This window comes from Rana temporaria, chromosome 6 (genome assembly GCF_905171775.1).
Source record: "Rana temporaria chromosome 6, aRanTem1.1, whole genome shotgun sequence".
NCBI lineage: Eukaryota > Metazoa > Chordata > Amphibia > Anura > Ranidae > Rana > Rana temporaria.
In genome coordinates, this window is record NC_053494.1 from 24280871 (window position 1) to 24307227 (window position 26357).

Here is a 26357-nt window from a genome sequence, read left to right on the forward strand (position 1 = left end):
CATAGCAAGCTGCTTGCTGTGGGGGCACTCAGCAGGAGGGAGTGGCCAAGAGCACTGGCGAGGGACCTGAGAATAGGAGGATCTGGTTTTCTCTATGCAAATCCATTGCACAGAGCAGGTAAGTATAACATGTTTATTTTTAAACAAAAAACAACGAGACTTGAGTGTCACTTTAATTTATTTAACTTTGAACATCACCAGTAAAGAAAAATATATTAAATACTACAATTTTACTTTAAAAGTCAAAAGGCTTTCCATGGTTAATGATGGTTTTTGGTTTTTACTCTTAGAACATAAACACCAACAGTATCAGTAAGGAAAACCTGGTAACTTTGGGCAGCCTGGCATGTGACCTGACATACCAAGATATCACCAGTTCTGACTCTTATGTCTTAGAAGCACTCAAAACTTGTTCATCCTTTACTGACAATCAGAGAGCAGCCATTTTGACCAGGCTGAAAGAACAATATGGGTATGTATGTTAGCTGGATTTGGAGTACCCAGATGTCTTTTACACCAGTTTGCTTTCATTGACTTTTTCTTTCAAAATCTGCTGCAATGTCTCTGCCTCTTTACCTTTTTGTGCAGGTGAAAGTTAGCATTGCTTTTCTTTTGGTTGTATTTCCCTTTTTAAAAATACATGTTGCTATTATCATTCTGTTAAAAGAGAACTTCAGTATATTTTTTGTTACTAAGGACAGTGGGGGGCATGTGTGCAGTGTTAAAACAGAACTTCAAGTTAAAAAAAATAATAATCCAGAAAAAATAAAAATAAAATAAATAAAAATGCAGATTTCCAGCAACACTTAATTATAATCTGAAGTTGCCCCCCACAGTAATTCCTTTGCACCACTAGATGTCCTAAGTCTTCTGGGGTGAAAAATGATCAGTGTTATTCAAACTGCTTCTTCTGGGTCCACCCTTTAGGAGTGTGTGAACATGGCCGCCTGATTGGCAACTGCTACTGCACTGCGCGGTCCTCACAAGTCATTATGTAAGCACCATTTGATGCAGCAGTAACTGTTAGGCCCCGTACACACGACCAAACATGTATGCTGAAACTGGACCAGTTTCAGCATACATGTTTGGTCGTGTGTAGGCGCGAGCGGGCAGATTTCCAGCAAACATTTGCCCGCCGGGCCTTTTCCCAGCAGACAAATATTCCTGGACGTGTTTTAAAACCGTCCGCTGGAATCCTGCCCGCTCGGACATGTACGGTCGTCAGTACAGACCTACCGTACATGTCCGAGCGCCAGCCGTCCCTCGCATGCGTCGAATGAGTTTGACGCATGCGTGGAAGCATTTAAATGGCAGGCCCGCCCACGAAACCGTGTCATCGCTGCGGACTTCTGTACGATGGTTAGTACAGCCATCGTATAGAAGCCCTCGGGCAGACATGTACGGTGAAAACGGTCCGACGGACCGGTTTCATCGTACATGTTTGCTCGTTAGTACCCGGCCTTAGAGGAAAAGAGAAAAAAATTGTGACATCACCAGAACTTCCAGTTGATCATTGAGAAAAAAGGTATGCATGACCACAATAAGGTCCAATGACCACCAACTTGTACAGCGCATACCTTTATTGCTCTAAAATTCTCCTTTCAGTGACACTGAAGTCATCAAATTTTTCAGTCAGCTTTAGACATATCTCATATTACCCCTTCTTAAAGCAGAGTTCCAGCATGCACAAAAAATAAATAAAGGTCAGCAGCTATAAATACTGTAGCTGCTAACTTTTAATATAAGGATACTCACCTGTCCAGGGTTCCTGTGATGTCGGCAACCCAAGCTGATTCGTCCATCAGCTTCGGGTGTAGGGCTATACTGTACAGGAGTAATTAGTCACATTAAAATACATAAGAGTTCTGTAAAGTCAATGCATATTGTGTTTAGTCTCTTTCAAATGATAATGTTATTCATTCCACAATATGTTGGTTTTTGAAAAACTTGCTTATCTAAAAATATGGATGCATTTAGAAATCTGAGCGGGATGGGAGCCAAAGACCAACCCAAACCCCTGTTGAATATTTTTTTTTTTTACATCTATTTTACTGTTGCTTATTGTCTATTTTTCGAAATCTTTTTCTGCAAATATTTGTCTTGCACTATTAATCTCTTTTTTTTTCAATAAAATTATATTATACACTAACATTACCCTTTGTCTCCAAATGCTCTATACCAATCCTAAAGAATTTTTGCCTCTTTGAAAAATGTTACTATGATTCAGGGGTGTCAAACTCGATTTCATCGTGGGCCGCATCAGCATTATGATTTCCCTCAAAAGGGCCGGTTGCATCTGTAAGATTAGATTCTCCAGCGCATTCCCTCCCCTTTACATTAGATGTCAAGAGCCTCCCTACCATCAGAAGTTGAGTCCCCCACTCCCCCTTACATCACAGTGCACCCCCTTTCCTTATGCTGCTGCTGGGAAGAAGTTGGATGCATTGCTTGAATGCAGAAGGGGGTCTGGAGTAGGACCAGAAGAGGGCTGGAGCTCTCCTGCAGTTGCAGGAGAGGTGCAAGGGCCACGTGAAATGGCTGTAGGTCCAGATTCGGCCCGCGGGCCTTGTGTTTGACACCTGTGCTTTAGATTCTGTTACTTCCTTGTCTGTAAGACAATGCGTTTTACAGACATTGCTACAGTAGATACTATAACTGCAGGGTTAACCCCCAATATTGAAAATCTCCATGTAGGGTGATGGCATTACCTAATTTTGGAGGCAGTGGTAGGATCACAGTATTTATTTATTGTTTTATAAGTGTGAGGGGGCTTCAGTGAGGATGGGGTGACACAGGGTTTATTATACAAATCCTGGAGTTCTGCTTTAACCACACCTATCTTTGCCCTGTCCATTCCATAAGACAGAAACACTTAGGCCTTGTACAGACGAGCGAACATGTCCGATGAAAACGGTCCGTGGACCGTTTCCATTGGACATGTCTGCTCTGAGATTTCGGTCTGATGGTTGTACACACCATCAAACCGAAATCCCCGCGGACAGACAGCGCGGTGACGTGGCGGTGATGTTGAAGACGCCACGTCCGGAAACCCGGAAGTTCAATGCTTCCACGCATGCGTCGAATCACTTTGACGCCATGCGCGGCTTCTCGGGCCAGTGGACATGTCCGATGAGTCGTACTGACCATGGGACTTGTCCGACGGACAGGCTTCCAGCGGACAAGTTTCTTAGCATGCTAAGAAACTTTTGTCCGCTGGAAACCTGTCCGCTAGGCCGGGAAACTGTCCGGTCGGCCCTACACACGACCGAACATGTCCGCGGAAACTGGTCCGACGGACCAGTTTCAGCGGACATGTTCGGTCGTGTGTATGAGGCCTGACTTGGAAAGGACAGCACAGAGGTAAGTGTACAACACGGCATTCTTACCTCCTGTTGTGTTTTCAGTTATGCTGGAGCCCACCTTTAAACTGCAATCTGTGGGATACAGATTACAAATGCAGGGTTAATTTCCATTAAAACTTTAATAAAATAACATTTCCTATGATTCATTTCTCCAGGGATCCTTCTGCTTGGACTTTGTCAAACATGACGATGATAGGAAGCCTTTCCAGCACGCTAAATAGTGACACCTTGAAGCTAATCAACAAGGTAATTTACTGCTTAAAATATCACATGATGTTTTTTTCTCATTTTACATTTCAGTATAACTTATGCTGTTATTAATATGCAGGATGTAAAGATAAAGTTCTTCCCAGGAGTGCTGCATTCCATGAAAGTTCAGCACAAGACGACATTTACCTTTGTCATCAAGCAACTTAGAGCTTCAGCTAAGTCTGCCAGTCGTGATGATCGTGAGTTCTAGATCTTGATTTCAATGTATAATTTCATAAATTTGCTAGCCTCTGCAACTGTGCAGATGTACAATGGCCTTTTGGAAATTAGGGGCCTAGTTATGCTATAGGGCAACCTGGCAGGTTCTAGGTCTCCTTTTTTTTGTATACGTTGGGCACTGCTCACATCCAGGGCAGGTGAAAAGATATTCTTTATGATGCCTCAACTGTATTTTTGGATTGTTTTATCCAATAACCATTGGATTGCAAGCATCTCCTCCACTTCCTGCCTAATGCCTGTGTAGCACTACCCCTGTAGGAGCTGCTGGTTAGTTTTGGGTCTGCACGTTACCTCGTTCCTCGTCGTCTAGGGGTTGAGAGTCTGTAAAAAGTTCAATGTCCACAAGTTATAGCTTCTTTTTTTTCACTTTTATTTTCAAACAACTTGTAGAAGAAGAGGGAAGAAGGATCAGGGGAAGGTTCAGACGCACAAGGCAGATCACTGGGGAATTGCTAGACTTCAAAGTCACATTCACCACTTTCTCTCGAGTGGGTATTGCTCACCCGGATAGGCCCCTCTCACCCGGGATGATGCACAGACAAAAATAATCTCAGTCTCTGCCACAGACTGGTTGCAAGTTCAGATGAGGGATTCTGGAATCCTCTGCCACAGGATTTGGTACCCAGAGATCCAGCCTTACAGTTCTAGAGCCTTTAAGCCAACCCAGCACACTGTAAGGTATTGTAGGCTACGGTGCATCCTTCAATAAGTTACCAGGCCTCTCCCAAAGTACCAGCCTTCCGCTCGGTCCATTTTCGGGACAGGTCCTCCCCTGGCTTCCTCCATTGAGTGGCTTCTTCCCGCAGGACAGACAGCACAGAATCACCTCCATTGCGTAGGCCCCAGTCAGGATAACTGGGCCTACCAGGCAAAAAATCACACGACACATACCTCTCGCCGGGAGGGCCACGAGGTGAAAATGGCCCCTGTAAAATGGTGTCTGCCCCTTAAGTATCCCTCCCCAGCATGCCCAGTGGGGTTATTCCTGAGGAAAGATACCCAATACACCATGGCTTGCCTTAGTTCCAACATTGGCCTGTGGTAGTATCGCCACCTACAGGCAAACAAAGGGAAATCCCTCCAGGCACAGCCATAGCCGGAAAAGAGTCTGATTTAGCCTTAATTAACAACGTCTGTTTTAAACTCAGCTCAGACACCCTCTAAATTTAACATAGCACCTGGTCATCAGGAGCAGGACCGCCAAACCTGGTAATGAGACAAATAAAATGCTTCTCCCATTTCCTCTTGTCACCATATATAACAACAATATTTTCAGTAGATAGGCTGTTTGATAGCCTGGTTGATATTACCAGGCTCAACCTGTGAAAATGAAGTATTTCCCATAATATTCTCAGAATTCAGGAAGCTGTTTGGGCAAACAAAGAAACATATTTAATGGAAATATTTAGCACACTATTCCACCAAGGGGCAGGGCTGTTGACACAAGGCAAGTTGGGTCCATGAATTGACTCTATTGGTGCCAAATTTGAATCTTATCATATGTGTAGCTAAGCAAATTGAGATTAATCAGACCATGCCACAATTTTCTTAGTCTTCTACTGTCTAATTATATATATATATATATTTAAGGTCAGGTTCACAATGTAGTGGTGAGCTAACACACACACATTAACACACATCACCTTGCACCGTGACCTTAACATGCATTGCATTAAGGCTGGGGGGAAACTGCACTGGACCCTTTTTTGGGGAACACAGCACATGGCAAGTTGTAGTGCAGGTGTGTTACCTTGGGTGCCATTCAAAATAAATGTACACTAAAGTTACCTCAACACAATTCTGGCCTAAGAGATATTAGAGTTTTTATGTACAAATATGGCAACCTACGTGTTGTGTAATTATTGTGTCTTTTTACAGTTATGACATGTAACGAGGTTATCACTACAGCAACGATAAACGATCAAACGGACTTTATGGCAGCCACTTACTCAGCTGCACAGCTGCAAGCTTGTATCACCAATAAAACTTTAAAGGATAGCTTGACTGTCCTCGGAGGCTTGGCTTTCGATGATGAGCAGCTGCAAGCGCTCAAAAACCGAATGGATATGGTAAGGTTGGGCAATGCTCTTTCTGTACTTTTAATGAATGGGTGCTTGTCCTTTTAGCTTCTGAAAAAAAATCCAGTGTGATGGGTTTCCTTAATTGCAAATAAGACCTGTTTCCAGCAGTATGGCCTGCAGCCTCCTTGCTTTTACATGCCACTCTGGACAAGCTGCTCCAAAGGCGAAACTGCACACTAACATATATCTGTTAAGCCCCATACACACTATCAGTTTTCCTGCAGGTTTTCTCTTCAGGTTTACCAAAACCATGTAGTGCAAGGGCCTGCCTGATTGCATACAAATTGAAACTCTTGAGGTTTGACCTCATATTAGATGGTTTTGGTAAACCTGAAGAGAAAAACTGCAGGAAAACTGATAGTGTGTATGGGGCTTCATATGTTAAAGCGGAGGTTCACCCGTATATATGACTTTTTCCCCTTAGATGGATGCTCGTTTTGTCTAGGGGAATCGGCTAGTTGTTTTAAAATATAAAACGTACTTACGGTTTACGAGATGCATCTTCTCCGCCGCTTCCGGGTATGGGCTGCGGGACTGGGCGTTCCTATTTTGATTGACAGTCTTCCGAGAGGCTTCCGACGGTCGCATCCATCGCGTCACGATTTTCCGAAAGAAGCCGAACGTCGGTGCGCAGGCGCAGTATAGAGCCGCACCGACGTTCGGCTTCTTTCGGCTACGAGTGACGCGATGGATGCGACCGTCGGAAGCCTCACGGAAGACTGTCAATCAAGAAGGAACGCCCGCTCCCGAAGACCCATACCCGCAAGCGACGGAGAAGATGCATCTCGAAAACGGGTAAGTACTGCTCATATTTTAAAACAACTAGCCGATTCCCCTAGACAAAACGAGCAGGAATCTAAGGGGAAAAGGTCAAAAAATAAATAAATGGGTGAACTCCCGCTTTAAGTATTTATGTATGGATGGATTTTTTTTATTTTGCATAAAGCAAGCTACAGCAACATTAAATTGACCCCTGCAATAGAAGACGCTGATCACTTACCTCTCTGCTGGGCTGCAAATTAAACCTTTGCTGTTTTTATGATCTCAGGGCACTGCTGCCACTAGATGGGGGTCTCAAACTACAAGTCCCATGAGGCATTGCAAGGCTGACAGTTACAAGCATGACTCCCACAGGTAGAGGCATGATGGGACTTGTAGTTTTGCAACAGCTGATAGGCCATCAGTTTGAAACCCCTGCACTAGACACTTATGGGTGTGACCCCTGCTGGGTACTGTGGTTCCTTACAGTAGTGGCATAGCTGCCAGTAGGAAAAGCTTTGGGGCACAGCGGAGGACACACCTGGAAGTGTTGGATTGTAGCATTGCTCCTAGCTCTGCAAGATATTTCACTCACACCCAGGGGCGGACTGACCATTCGGGCACTCGGGCACTGCCCGAGGGCCCTATGCCACTAGGTTGCCAGCCTCAGTAAAACCAGGGACAGTATGTAAAAATCATTTTTTTTTTAATCCCAAGATTATAGCTGCCCCGCCTCTCCAATACCTTTTCAGTGTGTGTATGTGTATTCTGTGTGTGTGTACTGTGTGTGTATACTGTGTATGTATACTGTATGTGTGTGTGTGTGTGTGTGTGTGTGTATACTGTGTGGCCACATAAGCTTTTGCCTGGGAGCCCCATAATCTCCTATTGCCTGGGGGTCCCATAATCTTCTATTGCCCAGGGGGCTCATAATCTCCTATTGCCCGGGGGCCCCATAATTGCCAGGGGGCCTCATGAGTGGTCTGTCCGCCCCTACTCACACCTTGACAGAGAAGTATAGATGCATCAGGGCTACTTTAAAGCTTAATAAAAAAACAGAAAAACTCTTCTGCACCCAGATGTGGTGGATATACAGAAAGTGATATTATAGTTTCCACAGACAACCTCCAATTGGCTTGGGTATTTCATAAATCACCAGGTACTCTCTAGGCCTTGCAGCCCTTTTCAGACAAGGGAATCCAAAAAGCAAGAAGGCGCACCAGCCTAGTGCATTATCGTTTTTTTTACAATAAATTGAACCATTGGTAATGAATTAGGGTGGTGCTGCTCTTCTTGCTTTTTCTCATTTACCACTTTAAAGCCGAGCACCAGCTTGTAAGTGGCCTTCTTGCATCAGTCTATAGATACAGTAGGCTTTAGTTGATCCTTTAATTCCTCAGTAGGTAAATATCTAGAAATAATGCATGTTTTATTTTGATGTTTTTTTTTTTCAGATCTTCCCTACTGGTGTACCAGAACCGTATCTCATCCAGCTAGGCAATATAGCAAGAGTGTACAGTGAGAAGGAAATGAGCCTTTGGAATATTACATCCGTGGATACCTTAGCGGCACTGATCCAAGGAACATCTTGGAATTCTAGTGACTCCAGGGTAAGTCTCTGTCTCTTAGCTGTGCCTACTGAGGGTTGTGGCATCCCAGATCATACCAGCATTGTACAATTTGAAAATACATGTCAGGCAGATAACAATACACCAAATTGGCGCAGCTATGTGTTTACCAATACATTAAAAAAATATATATATATATATACACACACACATACATGCGGTGTAATAACCTTCTTAGGTTGCTTAAGGCTGGGTTCACACTATTGACAACTAAATACGGGTTTCACCGCATCCAATTCGCATGTCAAGAGATTGTGACCGGCTCTCTATGGAGCCGATTCACGCATCTCTGAAGCGAATTGCACTGGAGTGCTGTGCGTCTTCTGGTCCATTTCAGGTCTGAATTCAGCCAAAAATGTGGACCGAAAACAGACCTGAAACGGTGAACAGGGACGTATCAGACCCTTGCTGTGAGCCGCTCCATACTGCAGTGTAAATAAAGCCTTAATCAATTACCCCTTCCCAGTATATATGGACCTGTACTTCACTCCCCTGACACTCTATTAAGTGCCAAAGGAAATACCGATACTTGTATGTGATTTATTTAATGTGGCAGTGCTGGGCCAATCAGCACTATTGCTTAGGGAGTCCAAAAGGGAGGGGTTTCAAAGATATCCATAATTAAATATTTATATCTTAAAGGGGTTGTAAAGCTTTGTGTTTTTCAACCCCCCCTCCCCCCCCGAGCCCCTGTTTTACTTACCTGAGCCCCGAATCTCAGTGGGCGTGATCCTGCGTTGCTTTCCCCCAGCTCTTCATTGGATGATTGATAGCAGCGCAGCCATTGGCTCCCACTGCTCTCTATCAAATCAATAAACGAGCTCGCCGGGGGGCAGGGCCAAGTGATACACTTGGCGGCTATGGCCGCGGGGAGGAGCTGAGACAGCCGCAGAGGGACCCCAGAAGACGAGGATCGGGCAACTCTGTGCAAAACGAACTGCACACTGGAGGTAAGTATGGTATAGTTGTTATTTAAAAAAAAAATGAAACCTTTACAACCCCTTTAATGCCTTCATAACTAGGGTCACATGACTTTGAAGCCACGGCAGTGTGAACAAAGGCTAACACTAAGGCCCCGTACACACGACCAAACATGTCTGCTGAAACTGGTTCGCGGGCCAGTTTCAGCAGACATGTTCGGTCGTGTGTAGGCCCGAGCGTGCAGGATTCCAGCAAACATTTGCCCGCCGGGCCTTTTCCCAGCGGGCAAATATTCCTGGACTTGTTTTAAAACAGTCCGCTGGAATCCTGCCCGCTCGGACATGTTCGGTCGTCTGTACAGACCTACCGTACATGTCCGAGCGCCCGCCATCCCTCGCATGCGTCGAATGACTTCGACGCATGCGTGGAAGCATTTAACTGGCAGGCCCGCCCACGTCGCCGCGTCATCGTCGCGGCGACACCGCGGACATGCCCCGTGTATTGTTTACAAGCGGATTTCTGTACGATAATTAGTACAGCCATTGTACAGAAATCCCCGGCCAGACATGTACGGTGAAAACGTTTTTTTTCTACAGACTTCTTCTCTAATCAATCACAGACTATCATAGCAATCATGTGATTGAGAGCTGGTTCCTCTGGTTCCTGTTAGTATAAGGCCCCTTTCACACGTGCGGACCATATGTCCGCTTTTTCATCCATCCGTTTGCGGATGAAAAAGGGACATACATTGGGATTGCTGGTGTCAACCGATCTCGTCCGCCTCCGCAACCCTATTTTTCCTTCCATCTGCGGATCAGATTGGATGAACACGGACATACGGTCTGTGTTCATCCGATCCCCCCATAGGAGATAAACGGAGCGATCTCCGCGGAGCATATGGAGGCGAATCATTACTGATCCGCCCAGTGTGAAAGGGGCCTAAGACTCGGAGTTGCCACCGGCAGGCTTGTTCTCAGTGTTGGCAGCATGCGATCGAAAGTACTTCCAACACAAACACAGGAACACATAAATGCAGTGTCCAGGAAACAGTGCCCCACTTCCTGAATACTGCATATATGTGTTACGCGATCGTAAAGCCGTTAAAAAGCATTTGTTTATTCAACTTTTTCTTAAAATCACATTTTGCAACAATTTACTATGAAAATCATTTGTCTCAGTACATATAGACCATCACTGAGATATGATACATATCCTCAATGAAATATGTAAGTACATGAAATAATCTTTAGGTTCCTGACATGTTTCTAGAATTAACATCAACTTCTTCAGTAAAACCAGGACTATGTGGTATTGAGATTAAAATCATATATTCCAGGTTCTTCCCCTGAAGAAGTAGATATTGATCTAGGATATACATCAGGGACTATGTATTAATGTAATTTAATAAGGACAAAACTGAACTGAAATATTTGCATATCTTTCCAGATCAATGTGTTGGTTCAGCGATACCTGCAGCTCAATCCAAATTCCACTGTGGATGCAATACTACTCACCGTCTTGGCTCCTTACATCTGCAGCCTAAATGAGAATCTAATTAAAAACATTAATTTAGATGATTTAAGGTAAGGTTGTGCTGCTACTATCCAGAAATTCTTCACTCTTTTTGGCATAGTGCATAGGATGGCAGAGCCAAGATTATACACAAGGCAACCTGGACAGGAGCCTAGGGCCTGATGGCTGTCCAGGGCACACTGCTGCAACCTTCTGTAAACCAGGATGATAGCACAATTGGTTAAATCTGTGCACTTGCTTGCCACATCACAAGGCATGATAGACTTTTAGGGAGTTGGTGTTTAACCTTCTGAGCGGTGTTCCCGAGTCTGACTCGGGGTGAGATTTTTTGGCTACCATCGGTAACCCCGAGTCAGACTCTGGCTCGCCTCGCTGCAGCCACAGACAAAGTTACTTACCTTGTCCCTGGATCCAGCGATGCCACCGCGCTGTGTGAGCGAGCGGGACCTCGCTCGATTCACACAGTGCCTCTGTGTGCCGCCGATCTCCGTTCCCTGCGACGTTACGACGCACGGGAGCGGAGAACGGTGCCAAATTCAAAAAAGTAAACAAACACAATACATACAGTATACTGTAATCTTATATATTACAGTACTGTATGTAAAAAATACACACCCCCTTGTCCCTAGTGGTCTGCCCAGTGTCCTACATGTACTTTTATATAATAAAAACTGTTCTTTCTCCCTGCAAACTGTAGATTGTCCATAGCAACCAAAAGTGTCCCTTTATGTCAAAAATGGTTTTAGAGCAGCTAGAAAACAGCGATAATAAATTATAATCACTTGCAGAATTGTGCGATAGCGATTTGTGGGGAAATTCGTCATAAAAAAATAAAAGTAATGACCGCGACAATTCTGCAACTGAGCAAATTTCTGTGATTTTGAGTTGATTACATTATTGAATAATTTTTATTTTTATTATATTATTATTTGTTATAATTATTTATAATTATTTATTATATTATAATTTATAATTTTGTTTTTAAAAAAATGTCATACCCGGGATGCCTACTAGACTCTTGTTTGGTCAGATTTAAGTGAGTTATTCCTAAGAATTACAGGCCTACAGTATAAAACGCCAAATTTCCTTGCAAATAATGGAACCGCTTTCAGCACCTTTTTTCTGAAATAATCATACCGCCAGGGAGGTTAATGGAATGCCTCACGCATCTTTTATCAGTGTAAGTCGAAGGGACCTGTCATCTGCCTGCTCAGCGGGGATCGACGGAGCGATCCCAGCTGAGCATAGCGCAGTCCGTATACGGACACGTGTGTGTGAAAGGGGCCTAATTGAATCGTTGGGAATATACAGTGACTTATGGTATTTGGTATCACCACCGAGTATACTATTTATGCTAAACTCTGTGTTTGATGTTTTTTATGGAAAGATATAAAGCTCGTCGAGGTTTGTTTTTTAAACTTTTGATTACGAAAATTTATATTTTTATACAAATATGTTTTTTTAATTGTTTGGCATGAAAAAAATCCCACAAAGAGGTATACTGAAATGTGTTTGTGCTAATTAAAGGGATGATGGCAGCTCTGGTCACGCACTGATGAAGTTATGGCTTTGATTTAAAGTTCCACTTTACTGCAATAAGGTCAGCTCACCAGACAAGGCTGTGTGGTGTGGCTCAGCTGTGTAACTTATGCCGTGTACACGGACTCACTGCGGACTTTTGCACGGTCAAAAGTCCGCCGTGAGTCCTTCGGAAGTCCGACGGAAAGAAAGAGAACAGGTTCTCTATCTAAGGTCCGTCGGACTTCCGAAAAAAAAAGTCCAATGAAGGCTACACATGGCCGGACTTTCCAAGAAAAAAAGCCCGTCTGACGTTTTTTCTTGGAAAACCCGGCCGTGTGTACGAGGCATTAGGACTAGATAGACAGAAATATAAGTCCTTTGGCAGGTAAACACCTCCCATATATGTATTTCATCTGCATATATAGGCTGTTTTGCCTTAAAGTTCTACTTTTTCTTTTTTCTTCAGAAATTCCGCCCAACCACTGCAGATTTCCACGTGTAGTCAAAGCACCAAGGACCTCCTCTTCGACAAGATGAAGTCTGCACTCTCATCAAATGATAAAACTGCAAATGGATATTATCAGATAATGAAGCCTGTAATAGGTAAGAAGCAGCAGAAATGGTCCAATGGCTGGACCATTGAGCAGGTTATAATTTCTTTGAGATGCCCAACAGATGAATGAAGATGAATGGATTAGGCACAGTTTATTGCTTTTGGCCGAGTGTGAGGACTACCCTACCAGCTATCCATGGACCAGTGTTTGCAAAAACTACTCTATTCATGCTTTCGCTTTTAAATCTTTAAATCTATAATATTATTGACCACATTTATAAAGGCATGTTAAACATGAAGGGTTGGGGGCTTTCCATAATCTAGTTTCAGGCTAGAGCACAAATCATTTTTCATGAAAACACTTAGGTAGATTCACAAAGAGTTAGGCCGGCTTATCTACAGATAAGCCGACCTAACTCTGAATCTAAGCCGGCCTATGTTTAAGTGTATTCTCAAACAGAGATACACTTAAACATACCTAAGATAGGCTGGCTTGCGCCATTCTATCTTAGGTTGCAATGTTTCTTTTGGCCGCTAGATGGCGCTTCCATTGCGGCCGGCCTAGATTATGTAAATTTGGGGATACGCCAATTCCCGACTATTTACGAGCGTACGCTGGGCCTACACCGTCGAGTTACGTTGTTTCCGTACGCGATAGGCCGCCTAAAGTTATTCCACCTATAAGGTGGAATAACAATGTTAAGTATGGCCGCCGTTCCCGCCGCGAGGTTCGAATTTTTTACGTCGTTTTGCGCAAGTTGTCCGCGAATCGGGATTTACGTTGTTTACGTACGCGTCGAAATCCATAGGCCCGTACGGCCTACTTAGCCGCAATGCGCACTGGGAAATGTAGTCGCCGGCACATGCGCAGTGTAAAAAACGTCAAAAAACGTGAGGTCAAGCCTCATTTCAATACTACACGCCCCCCTCCCAGTCATTTGAATTAGGCGCGCTTACGCCCGCTCGTTTTAGGCTACGCCGCCGAAAATTTGAAGGTAAGTGGTTTGAGAATCACTTCTAACCTAAATAATTTACGGCGGTGTAGCCTAAAAAGAGTAGGCTAGGCCGTCCTCATTTTAGGCGCCCCTACGTGAATCTACCCAATTGTTCCTGCTTAAAGTGGAAGTAAACCCATCCATAAAACAGTTACCTTTCCGTCACGTGCCGGAAATGTAACACTCCCATTGGTTGTGCTCTCAACCAAACTGTCAAACAATCCAATGGCCAAGATGGCAGCTTCCTTGGCTGAAAACGATAAAAGGATTTATTTCCACTTTAAAGCAGACCTTTTAACTTTCCATCTATTAAATCTTCTGCCCTTATTGTTTCAACTTTGTTTGGGTAGTAAAACATTTTTTTTCCTGCCTGTAAATACCTTATACAGCCCACTTCCCGTTTCTTGTCTGGTTAAACGCCTAGGCTTTTGACATCATGCGCAGCTCTCTCTCTCTCAGGCTGCATTCACACTACAGCGTTTTGAATCGTGGACAGATTTGCCGCAGCACCGATGTGTGAATAACAAATCGCCGAATTGGCATTTGAGATGCCATTAATTTGAATGACACCTCAAATCCTGGTGCGGGTCCGTGGCAATTGTGGTGCGATAAAATGTGCTGCAATTACAGCAATCGGCATCGCGGGAAGCACGTTGCCCAAAAAAAGTTCACCAATGTTTGCTGTTTGCTTGCAGTCCTGTAGATTTTAATGAATCTTCAAACTTTGAGATCAGAAATCCATAGTTCCCAACTCTTCTTCTCTAGTTTTAGGTGTTCCCAACCACCTTTGTGTGTTCCAGCTCCTCCTGTTACATTCTACATGATACATAATACAAAATAATTAGGATATCCAGCAGGGAGTGTGGGAACCTCTTATAATGGACACTTTAGGTGTGCAACAGACCCAAGAGTCCCTGAGAAAAAAAAGGTTTAGGTGGTTCAACTCTCTAGTGTCTACATAACACAGACATCAGACTTGGATAAACTAGTCCTTTAACTGGCACATATAACATTCTCTGTGCAATGCAAGTCATGCAGGTGGCTAAAGGTCCATTTCTCTGTCTTTTTTGTAGGTGGTGCTAAGGCCAGCGACCTGATCGCATTTTCTACGAACCCCTTAGACATGGATCTCACAACCTTTACAACTCTAAATCCAAACGAGTTGAAGGTAAGCACAACGTATTTATTATTATTATAATGACCCCAATGTTTTATTATTTTTTAATGTCAGTTATTATGTTTAAGAGCCGGTTCACACTGGGGCGGCGCGACTTCGGGGGTGACTCGACCAGGCGACCTGAAGACGACTTCTAAGGCGACTTGCAAAATGACTTCTGTATAGAAGTCAATGCAGGTCGCCCCGGGTCGCCCCCGAAGTCGTACAAATACCTTTTTCTAAGTCGGAGCGACTTGCGTCGCTCCTATTAGAACGGTTCTATTCACTAGAATGGGACGCGACTTGTCAGGAGGCTGCGTCGCCTGACGAGTCGCCCCAGTGTGAACCCGCTCTTAGGTTTCACATTAAAACTGAGCTACTGGTCCGAAACTTGATAGAAACTTAATACTTTTTTCTCCACAAATTTTCATGCAGCAATTAAGTGCGCAAAATATTAAGAACTTGGTGGGAGTTAATGTGATCGACATTAACACAATAGCCAACAGCACTGTGCTCCAGGCCTGGGCGGCATCACACACACAGATGGAGGTCAACAATCTGGGGCTCTATGTTAAAGCCGGCGTAGAAGATGCAGTGCCAGATGGAGTCATCAATATCAAGCCAGGTATGAGCAACTACAACTATAATTAAAATAGATAGATACTGTTCTTTGCCTAAGTACTAACAAGGCCATATGTAAGCAGCAAATTAACCTGAATAGTGCTTATGTGTGGCCAATGACTTGCCCTTGTGTGACTTCTCTCAGTTTTGGTGAGCTCCCACAACCCAGGGCTGCATCATAGGTTGAAGGGAAATGGTCATATGTTCCAACAGGCAAGCAGAGCAGTTGGGGAGCAAAGGCCAGTCTAGTAGTGGGTATGGGTAGGCAATTAAACAAACCAGATGATTTGGCCTTCATGTACAAAGCACGGATGGCCTCCGTTCCACGGTCTTCTAGGACCTGTGATGTGTCCCAGAAGACTACCTAGGGGGGATCACCTAGACCAGGGGTCTCCAAACTGCGGCCCTTTGCTTTCCTTGATGTGGCCCTTGGGGCACTATTTCATTCACCTCCAATGGGGCATAATTCTTGTTGCTGACACCAATGGGGCACTATTCCTCCAACTGACACCATCAATTCTTTCCATTGACACCAATGATATGGTATTATTTACTCCCACTGGACACCTGGACATTTTCTACTCCCAATGGCCCTAGTCTGGCCCCCCGTAAAGTCTGAAGGACCGTAAACTGACCCTTTGTTTAAATCAGGTACCCTCCCCTCCTCAAAAGAGCCATTTTATCAACAGGAATGGGGAAGGAAGCCCTTAAAGCGGAAATTGCCCTTTTGGGTGAAGCTCTACTTTAAGTCCTTACCCCTACTGGTTACAGCAGTGTTCCCCAACCCCCGGTCCACGGCCCACTACCGGGCCGCTGCACTTCTGCAGCCGGGCCGCGAGCAGGCGGCATGAGAGAGCCCCACATGCGGACCGCGGCACTCTGCCATTCGGACCGCAAGGAGACTTTTCTTCCTCCTGCGTCGCTCATAGAACCGACAGCGGGAGGCGGAACAATTCTTGGTGGAGGGCGGGCGGAGCTGCCCGAGGTTATCAAACAGGTGATTGGCTGCTAGGACTGTCCTTCATCCTAGCAGCCAATCACCTGTTTGTTACCTCGGCCCTCCATTCAGAACTGTCCCGCCTCCTTCCCTGCAATTTTTCTCCTTATACTGTGCCTCCCTCCGATCTGTCCCTAAGTGTGGGGGATGGAACCGAGGACTGTAATGTGTGGGGGACGGAACCGAGAACTGTAATGTGTGGGGGACGAAACCGGGGACTGAAATGTGTGGGGGACGGAACCGAGGACTGTAATGTGTGGGGGACGGAACCAAGGACTGAAATGTGTGGGGGACGGAACCGAGGACTGTAATGTGTGAGGGACGGAACCCAGGACTGTAATGTGTGAGGGACAGAACCCAGGACTGTAATGTGTGGGGGACGGAACCGATGACTGTAATGTGTGGGGGACGGAACTGAGGACTGTAATGTGTGGGGGACGGAACTGAGGACTGTAATGTGTGGGGGACGGAACTGAGGACTGTAATGTGTGGGGGACGGAACTGAGGACTGTAATATGTGGGGGACGGAACTGAGGACTGTAATGTGTGGGGGGAAGGCTGAGGACTGTAATGTGTGGGGGGGGAGGCTGAGGACTGTAATGTGGGGGGGGGGGGAGGCTGAGGACTGTAATGTGTGGGGGGAGAGGCTGAGGACTGTAATGTGGGGGGGGGGAGGCTGAGGAATGTAATGTGTGGGGGGGGAGGCTGAGGATTGTAATGTGTGAGGGGGGGAAGGCTGAGAACTGTAATGTGTGGGGGGGGACTGATGACTGTAATGTGTGGGGGGGAGGCTGAGGATTGTAATGTGTGAGGGGGGGAAGGCTGAGAACTGTAATGTGTGGGGGGGGAATGATGACTGTAATGTTTCTGGGGGGAAGGCTGAGGACTGTAATGTGTGGGGGGGGGGCTGAGGACTGTAATGTGTGGGGGGGAGGCTGAGGACTGTAATGTGTGGGGGGGACTGAGGACTGTAAAGTTTGGGGGGGAGGCTGAGGACTGTAATGTTTGGGGGGGGCTGGGGACTGTAATGTGTGGGGGGGAAGGCTGAGGACTGTAATGTGTGGGGGGGACTGAGGACTGTAATGTGGGGTTATGATATAAATAGGGGCAGATGACAGTACTGTTAATGGGGGAGCCCAGAGTATGACAACACTACCAGTGACAGGGTTAGTGTGAGCAGGGCCTAGTGGGGGCACTAGCTTCATCTGTTGGGGCCTTACCACATCTGGTGGCAGGCAACATGGCAAGTGACAATCCACATCTGGTGGCAGGCAGCATGGCAAGTGACAATCCGCTTCTGGTGGCAGGCAGCATGGTAAGTGACAATCCGCATCTGGTGGCAGGCAGCGTGGCAAGTGACACACTCAAAGCTCCCACTGATTCTGCATTATGGTGGGTTTAACTTTATTTATTACTACAATGTAATAAATAGAAAAAATGCCCTGACAAATTGCCCGCGAAAAATCGCTTACCCCCCGCATGCCACCCCCAACCTCCCCCCAACCGGGCCTTGGCAAAATTTTCTTCATGCAGCCGGTCCCCAGTGCCAAAAAGGTTGGGGACCACTGGGTTACAGCACTAGTGCATCAGCCCTAAAGCTCATGTACATTTTTTCTCTTGAGTTGGGATCCTCTGAACAGAGATCATATAGTGGCACTCTAAAAATAGAAAAAAAAATTATGTACACTTACATTACCCATGTTTGATTGCTTTTCTAAACTGTAAAATCTCCCTATGAGTGGGACCACTCAATCCCTGCTATAGCAAACCACCCAACTGCTATGGGACCCAACACTGTCTGTCTACATAATACAGGTGGTAATAGTCTTTTACAAATACATTTGGGTAAACTGAATGTACCTACTATTTGGGAGACAAATAACATTTTGTTTTGCAAGGATTGTCTTGAAGAGGACGGGTACAGAGCCCCTTATCATGAATAGTGACACCCTTGACCAAAAGAGATTTCTTCCCTTCTATGACCATCCTAAGACACTTATTTACCACTGAACTCCAGGCAAATAGCCAAATACACTGAAGAAATACAAAGGAGGGAGTCGTTTTACCTGCCAAAGAATTAGTCATTTTGTAAATCCAGTTTCTGGATTTACACAGCCCTGCAGATGACACCACTTTTCTGTGGAAGAGAAACCTCAGACTGATGCGGTCATCTGTCTGCTCATTCTGGAGTCTCTTCTTATTAGCATGTTCCTTGTTAAATATAGAGTTGTATCAGTGGCGGCCGGTGCTCCAAATGTTTGGGGGAGCGCAAACAAACGAAAAAAGAAAAACAATTGCAGCCTCACTGTGCCAATCAAATGTAGCTACTGTGCCCATCAATTGCAGCCACTGTGCCCATTAAACGCAGCCACTGTTCCCATCAAACGCAGCCACTGTGCCATCAAATGCAGCCACTGTGCCATCAATTCTAGCCACTGTGCCATGCCATCAAATGCAGCCACTGTGCCATCAAACGCAGCCACTGTACCATCAATTGTTGCCACTGTGCGCATTAATTGTCACCACTGTGCCATGCCATCAGACGCAGCCACTGTGCCATCAATTGTCGCCACTGCGCCATCAATTGTCGCCACTGTGCCATCAATTGTCGCCACTGTGCCCATCAATTGTCACCACTGTGCCAAGCCAAATGCAGCCACTGTGCCATCAAACGCAGCCACTGTACCATCAATTGTCGCCACTGTGCGCATTAATTGTCACCACTGTGCCATGCCATCAGACGCAGCCACTGTGCCATCAATTGTCGCCACTGCGCCATCAATTGTCGCCACTGTGCCATCAATTGTCACCACTGTGCCAAGCCAAATGCAGCCACTGTGCCATCAAACGCAGCCACTGTGCCATCAATTGTTACCACTGTGCCATCAATTGTCGCCACTGTGCCCATCAATTGTCACCACTGTGCCCATCAATTGTCACCACTGTGCCATCAATTGTCACCACTGTGCCATCAATTGTAGCCACTGTGCCCATCAATTGTAGCCACTGTGCCCATCAATTGTCGCCACTGTGCCCATCAATTGTAGCCACTGTGCCCATCAATTGTCGCCACTGTGCCCATCAATTGTCGCCACTGTGCCCTGTAAAATGCTGCCAGATTGCCCCCCCACCCGGCACTTACCTTTCTGGGGTCAGCCATCCTCCTTCCACCGTCCCTCGATGTCTTTTCCCGCCCTCGATGACACTTCAGCCAATCAGGTTACCGGTAACCAGAACCGGTGAACCTGATTGGCTGAGACGCCTGTCAATGTTAACCAGGGAATGCACCCCCCGTGCGTCCCCTGGATAACTATTTGGAAGCCGATCTGATAGGCACTTCCAAATCCAACCAGCTGCCATTATTCAGATGGCCGGCGCTCACCAGGGGGGCCGGCCATCTGAATAGTGGGTGGCAGCAACAATACATGGATTCATGCAATGCATGAATCCATGTATTGTTGGTCAGTGGCGGTGCAGGAGAGAGAGGGGGTGGCGCTCCTTCGCCCTCTATGGACGCGCCGCCACTGAGTTGTCTTATTATTTTTTGGTGTTTTATACGAGTTCAACTTCATGGACTAGGTATGTAATTCCCATAGTTCAGTTTATTGATGATGCCTTATTCTTTTTTTTTTTCACAGTCTCTCCGACCTCCGGAGCCGGAGCTCCTCGTTGTGCCTTTTATCTCCTCCTGGTCTGCGCCTTGGTTGCTTTACTTCATATGGACAATATATTCTTGTAACATGCTACCTCTACCACCTTCCATGCTCTCTGTTAAAGAAGAACTTCGCTAAGCTGTTTGCCTCTAAAACTGCCACATAACCTAATCCCATGATCAAGAAAACAACAATCCCGTCTATGAAAGAAGAACTTACCACATGCCCATGCCTTGACCAGATCTGCCTGAGAACCATAAGGGACCACCCAATAATGTATAACCTTGGTAAAGGACTGTAAAGCACACGTGGAAGAATTCAAATATTAACTATTCTCTATGGCCACTCCTCCTCGTGCTTCATGTCCAAACTGATCTAGAACTATGGACAAAAGCATGCATGATACAACTAGAACTATTTTCCTCTGTTGCGCTTTGTGTAAGCTATACTGTCAGTTACCATGCTATTATAGAGGGGCTGGGCACAGCCATATACGTTGAGGGTGTGAGGATATTAGGTGAATTAATTGTATTTAATTATTTTAAAAGCTGCTTATTTTTAAAACACTAAATCTGAGTTCTTCTAGAGTAACCATGGAAGTTATGCAAATCAACAGTATTTAATTTATGCTCACCTGGGACACAATTATATTGAGATGTATTACAGTGAAAATTTTCATTTCTATAACTGAATTATATTATCCATATTAGATCAGTTTTTCTAGCAAATCGGTTACTGAGCTACAGCTGCAACAATCAAAATGCTTCATTCCATCATCACTAGCACCCTGGTACCCGAGGCGTCACTCGTCTATGAAGGAACTCAGGGATAGTATGAAGTGACACATGATCGTTTTCTGTCCAACTAAGCAGTCTACTTCTAAAACATTTGTTGCACGAATGTCAGAAGCATTAATGCAAGCTGAATTAATGTCATGTAATGTGTACCGATTCCTGTATTAGCAGAGCCACCTAGTGGCCAAAATGTGGTATTGCATAGCTACCCTAAGGATTTTGTGAAGTCCTTGAAACCCTACCTCTGTATGCTCAATTTTATCACACAAATCTTTATATTGATGTTCCAGAGCCAAACTGCCGACATGTAATACAATACAGTATATTAAGTCTTTGAAAATGATGCAATATAGTAACTTAATGATAAAGTACCTGCATGAATATTATTTTTATAAATGATTAAAGCATATTATATATTCATGTAACTTAATAAAAGCATATTTTCATTAAACACTGTCTTTATTAGCATTTATTTATATATATTGTTATCCATCATTTTTGTACTCACCTTAACCACTTAACCCCCGGACCATATTGCTGCCCAAAGACCAGAGCACTTTTTGCGATTCGGGACTGCGCCGCTTTAACTGACAATTGCGCGGTCGTGCGACGTGGCTCCCAAACAAAATTGGCGTCCTTTTTTCCCCACAAATAGAGCTTTCTTTTGGTGGTATTTGATCACCTCTGCGGTTTTTAGTTTTTGCGCTATAAACAAAAATAGAGCGACAATTTTGAAAAAAAATTATATTTTTTACTTTTTGCTATAATAAATATCCCCCAAAAATATATAAAAAAAACATTTTTTTCCCTCAGTTTAGGCCGATACGTATTCTTCTACATATTTTTCGTAAAAAAATATTGCAATAAGCGTTTATTGATTGGTTTGCGCAAAAGTTATAGCGTTTACAAAATAGGGGGTATTTTTATGGCATTTTTATTAATATATTTTTTTTACTAGTAATGACAGCGATCAGCGATTTTTTTTCGGTACTGCGACATTATGGCGGACTTTTCGGACACTTTTGACACATTTTTGGGACCATTGGCATTTTTATAGCGATCAGTGCTATAAAAATGCATTGGATTACTATAAAAATGCCACTGGCAGTGAAGGGGTTAACACTAGGGGGCTGGGAAGGGGTTAAGTATGTCCCTGGGTGTGTTTTTACTGTGGGGGGGGGGGGGTGGCCTCACTAGGGGAAACACTGATCCTCTGTTCATACATTGTATGAACAGAAGATCAGCATTTCCCCCCCTGACAGGACCGAGAGCTGTGTGTTTACACACACAGCTCCCGGTCCCCGCTCTGTAATGAGCAATCGCGGGTGCCCGGTGGCGATCAAACCCGCCGGGCACACGCACGGCGTCGGGGGCGAGTGGGGGTCGCGCGCACGTGCCCCTAGTGGCCGCTCAAAGAGCCGCCGTATAGCTACGGGCTCTCGTCCAGGAGAGCCGACCTGCCGCCATAGAATGACGGCGGCTGGTCGGCTAGTAGTTAAAACTCTTTACTTTGGGTCCATTGAGGGACATGGGAAGTCTTTAGGTTTCAGGTTATATTGCTACCCAGAGGAGGATTGGACACTGGCCAACAAAAATACTGTAGGCCCACCCAGGATAACCCTCTGGCTACGGTATGCCCCAGTTTTGTAGCAAAGCAGTACTGAGTGCATGATCATGAATACAGAGGGGTGGGACCTGGGTCCCTCAATGGACTGTCCCTGATTTCGAGGGACTGTCCCTGATTTGGAGCAATGTCCCTCTGTCCCTCATTCCTCCTCATTTGTCCTTCATTTTGGTCTGATCTATAGAGTTGTATATAAAATGCACTTTTTATCTATCAAAAAGTGTTTTTCAGCCCTAAACCTTTCATCTCATTTCTAAATTGCTACATTTGTAAATTCCAAAAGCCAATAAAAAGGAATAGTGGTGGTAAAAAAGCAGTTGTGGGTTTAACCAATCTTGTTTTTTGTACAATTCTCCTTTAAGGGGGCGTGACAAGGGGTGTGTCCTATGCCTACATAGGACATAGGACTACATAGGACAGCCCATATCCATGCTGCCCGACAGCGGGGCCCGCCTCCTCCCTGCGTGCATGGTAATCTGCCCACCACTCCACCTTCCTCTACCTCATTGGATCCGCTCTGAGAGCGGCACACATACATCGCCCCACCTGCCTTCTGCTCTGTTTTACTCCTCACACGGGGAAATTAAAGCAAGCAGTGTCTGAATGAGCTGCGGGCCGGATAAAACATCCAAGCGGGCCGGATGTGGCCCGCGGACCGGGGTTTGGAGACCCCTGATCTAGACTTTGCAGGACTTGGCCACTCTTTGCAGAACTGCTCAAGTTCAGTTAAATTTGTTGGTGATCGCTTGTGAACTTCAGTCTTCAAGTCATTCCACGGATGCACCAAATCACACCTTTGTGTTGTTGTAAATGTGCATTACTGCAACCTATGTTAATACACGTTACAAGCATCAGTGTGTTGCAGTGCCATCCATCGTCAATGGCACCCCAACACATTGACCCAACGCATTTCCAACACACATGCAGTGCAACACAACACAGATCAACGCACTACCATGCATTGTTGTTCACAAGGCAGAAGAAATTATGTATATATTTTACTGTTACATTGTACAAAACATTTATTAAAATTAAATAAAAATAAATAGTGTGTGTAAGATTTTTTTTTTTTATTCGTTCTAAACACAATGCACCGGAACACGAGTCTGATTCCAACATTGTAGCATCTAGTCAGAGCAGGTGCAACTCTAATGACTGTTAAGCCATATGGTTGTGTTCAAAATTATTCAACCCCCCAATGCTGTAAAGGGTTTTAGGGAATTTAGTGTACATTTGTAATTGTATTCAGAATGAAATCCTACAAGGACTTCTTAAAGAACCATATGCAACTAAAATGACATCAATTGGTTTTGTAATACAGTAGTAAATGTTTATTTTGTGAATTCTTCATTTACACAATCATTCAACCCCTTAAAAAGACTACCACTCTGAAGAACAGAGGTTCATTGAAGTGTTTTCAATCAGGTATTGAAAACACCTGTGGATGTCAGGGAGCAGCAATAAAGCCTAATAAGCACCAATCAGGCAGCTTTAAAATGACTGTGATACTCAGCTCCTTCTAGACATTTACTGGTGTGGTTACAAACATGGTGAGGTCAAGGGAATGGTCCAGGAAGACAAGAGAAGAGGTGATTACTCTTCACAGGAAGGGCAATGGCTATAAGAAGATTGCAAAGATGTTAAACATACCAAGAGATACCATAGGAAGCATCATTCGCAAATTCAAGGCAAAGGGCACTGTTGAAACCCTACCTGGTCGTGGCAGAAAGAAGATGCTGACTTTGACTGCTGTGCGCTACCTGAAGCGTAGAGTGGAGAAAAGTCCCCTTGTGACTGCTGAGGAACTGAGAAAAGATTTGTCAGATGTGGGTACTGAAGTTTCTGCTCAGACAATACGGCGCACACTGCGTAATGAAGGCCTCCATGCCAGAACTCCCAGGCGCACCCCCTTGCTGTCTCCAAAGAATAAGAAGAGTCGACTGCAGTATGCCAAAAGTCATGTGGACAAACCACAGAAGTTTTGGGATTGTGTTCTGTGGACTGATGAAACAAAATTAGAAGTGTTTGGGCCCATGGATCAACGCTATGTTTGGAGGAGGAAGAACAAGGCCTATGATGAAAAGAACACCTTGCCTACTGTGAAGCATGGCGGAGGGTCAATCATGCTTTGGGGCTGTTTTGCTTCTGCAGGTACAGGGAAGCTTCAGTGTGTGCAAGGTACCATGAATTCTCTTCAGTACCAGGAGATATTGGATGACAATGTGATGCAGTCTGTCACAAACCTGAGGCTTGGGAGATGTTGGACCTTTCAACAGGACAATGATCCCAAGCATACCTCCAAGTCCACTAGAGCATGGTTGCAGATTAAAGGCTGGAACATTTTGGAGTGGTCATCGCAGTCACCAGACTTAAATGCGATTGAGAACCTCTGGTGGGACTTAAAGAAAGCAGTTGCAGTGCGCAAGCCTAAGAATGTGACTGAACTGGAGGCTTTTGCCCATGACGAATGGGCAAAGATACCCGTAGATCGCTGCAAGGCACTCGTGTCAAGCTATGCTTCACGTTTAAAAGCTGTTATAACTGTAAAAGGATGTTGTACCAAGTACTAAGATTGAATGTCACTTGGGGGTTGAATAAAACTGATAATGATGTGAGCACAGAAAAGACATTTGTGGTTATTTCATTATAAATGTTATGTTATATTTATCTGACCTACACGTGCCTCTTTGATTTAATTGTAAGCAGGATGACTGAATGATCAAAATCAATGTCAAACTTGGCAAAACAATCAATTTCAGTGGGGGTTGAATAATTTTGAATACAACTGTAGATGGTTAGATTTTCAACCTGTGGTTACGGGAAAGAAAATAGGTGCATTCCCCCATCAACACAGTCAGTACTACGATACCTTGCCAACCCTCTCCTCCAATCCCTACGCTGGCTGCTGATCGCCCAGCAAATTAAATTCAAAATACTACCCACAACATACAAAGCCGTTCACATCTCTGCCCCGAGATACATCACCAATCTTGTCTCCAAATATCACCCAAACCGTCCTCTCCGCTCTTCTCAAGCTCTCTCGTCTCCTCCTCCCATGCTCACCTCCAGGATTTCTCCAGAGCCTCTCCCATCCTTCTGGAGCTCGCTACCTCAACCTGTCCGGCTATCCCCTACTCTTGCTACCTTCAGGCGATCCCTGAAAACTCATCCCTTCAGGGAAGCCTACCACCTCTCCAACTAATCTTTTAACACTTCCATGCCCCCGTGGGCGTTCAAGCGTGAGGACAATGTCATAGAACGTCGTCCCAGAATGAGAGCGCCACCTTGTGCCCGTCATAGTACTATTGTCAGTGTGTGTTTTTTTTCTATTATTATTATTATTTACATTTTATTTTTCTAATTATTTATTGCAAATTTTTTTTTTTTTTTTTTTAATCAGCCCTGTTGGGGGTCTTTGGAGAGATATCAGGGGTCTTAACAGACCTCTGACATCTCCCCAGAGGACGGAGGACGGCAGCGGCACGGAGGAGGAGAACAGAGGACGGCAGCGGCACGGAGGGGGAGAACAGAGGACGGCAGCGGCGCGGAGGGGGGGGGGGAACAGAGGACGGCAGCGGCACGGAGGGGGGGAACAGAGGACGGCAGCGGCACGGAGGGGGGGAACAGAGGACGGCAGCGGCACGGAGGGGGAGAACAGAGGACGGCAGCG

At 45.1% G+C, this 26357-nt stretch overlaps 1 protein-coding gene across 1 annotated transcript in view; it reads left to right on the top strand.

Moving 5' to 3' along the window:
- Positions 1-21355, top strand: part of LOC120944382 — a 94486-nt gene extending 73131 nt beyond the window's left edge. Inside the window, exons 46-55 of the mRNA XM_040358439.1 lie at positions 291-472; positions 3518-3608; positions 3691-3811; positions 5730-5920; positions 8146-8301; positions 10687-10823; positions 12761-12897; positions 14916-15010; positions 15434-15623; positions 20255-21355. Coding sequence (XP_040214373.1) covers positions 291-472; positions 3518-3608; positions 3691-3811; positions 5730-5920; positions 8146-8301; positions 10687-10823; positions 12761-12897; positions 14916-15010; positions 15434-15623; positions 20255-20355 — 1401 coding nt within the window. The 3' untranslated portion in view covers positions 20356-21355. The remainder of the gene's footprint in view (positions 1-290; positions 473-3517; positions 3609-3690; positions 3812-5729; positions 5921-8145; positions 8302-10686; positions 10824-12760; positions 12898-14915; positions 15011-15433; positions 15624-20254) is intronic.
- Positions 21356-26357: the final 5002 nt, after the last annotated feature.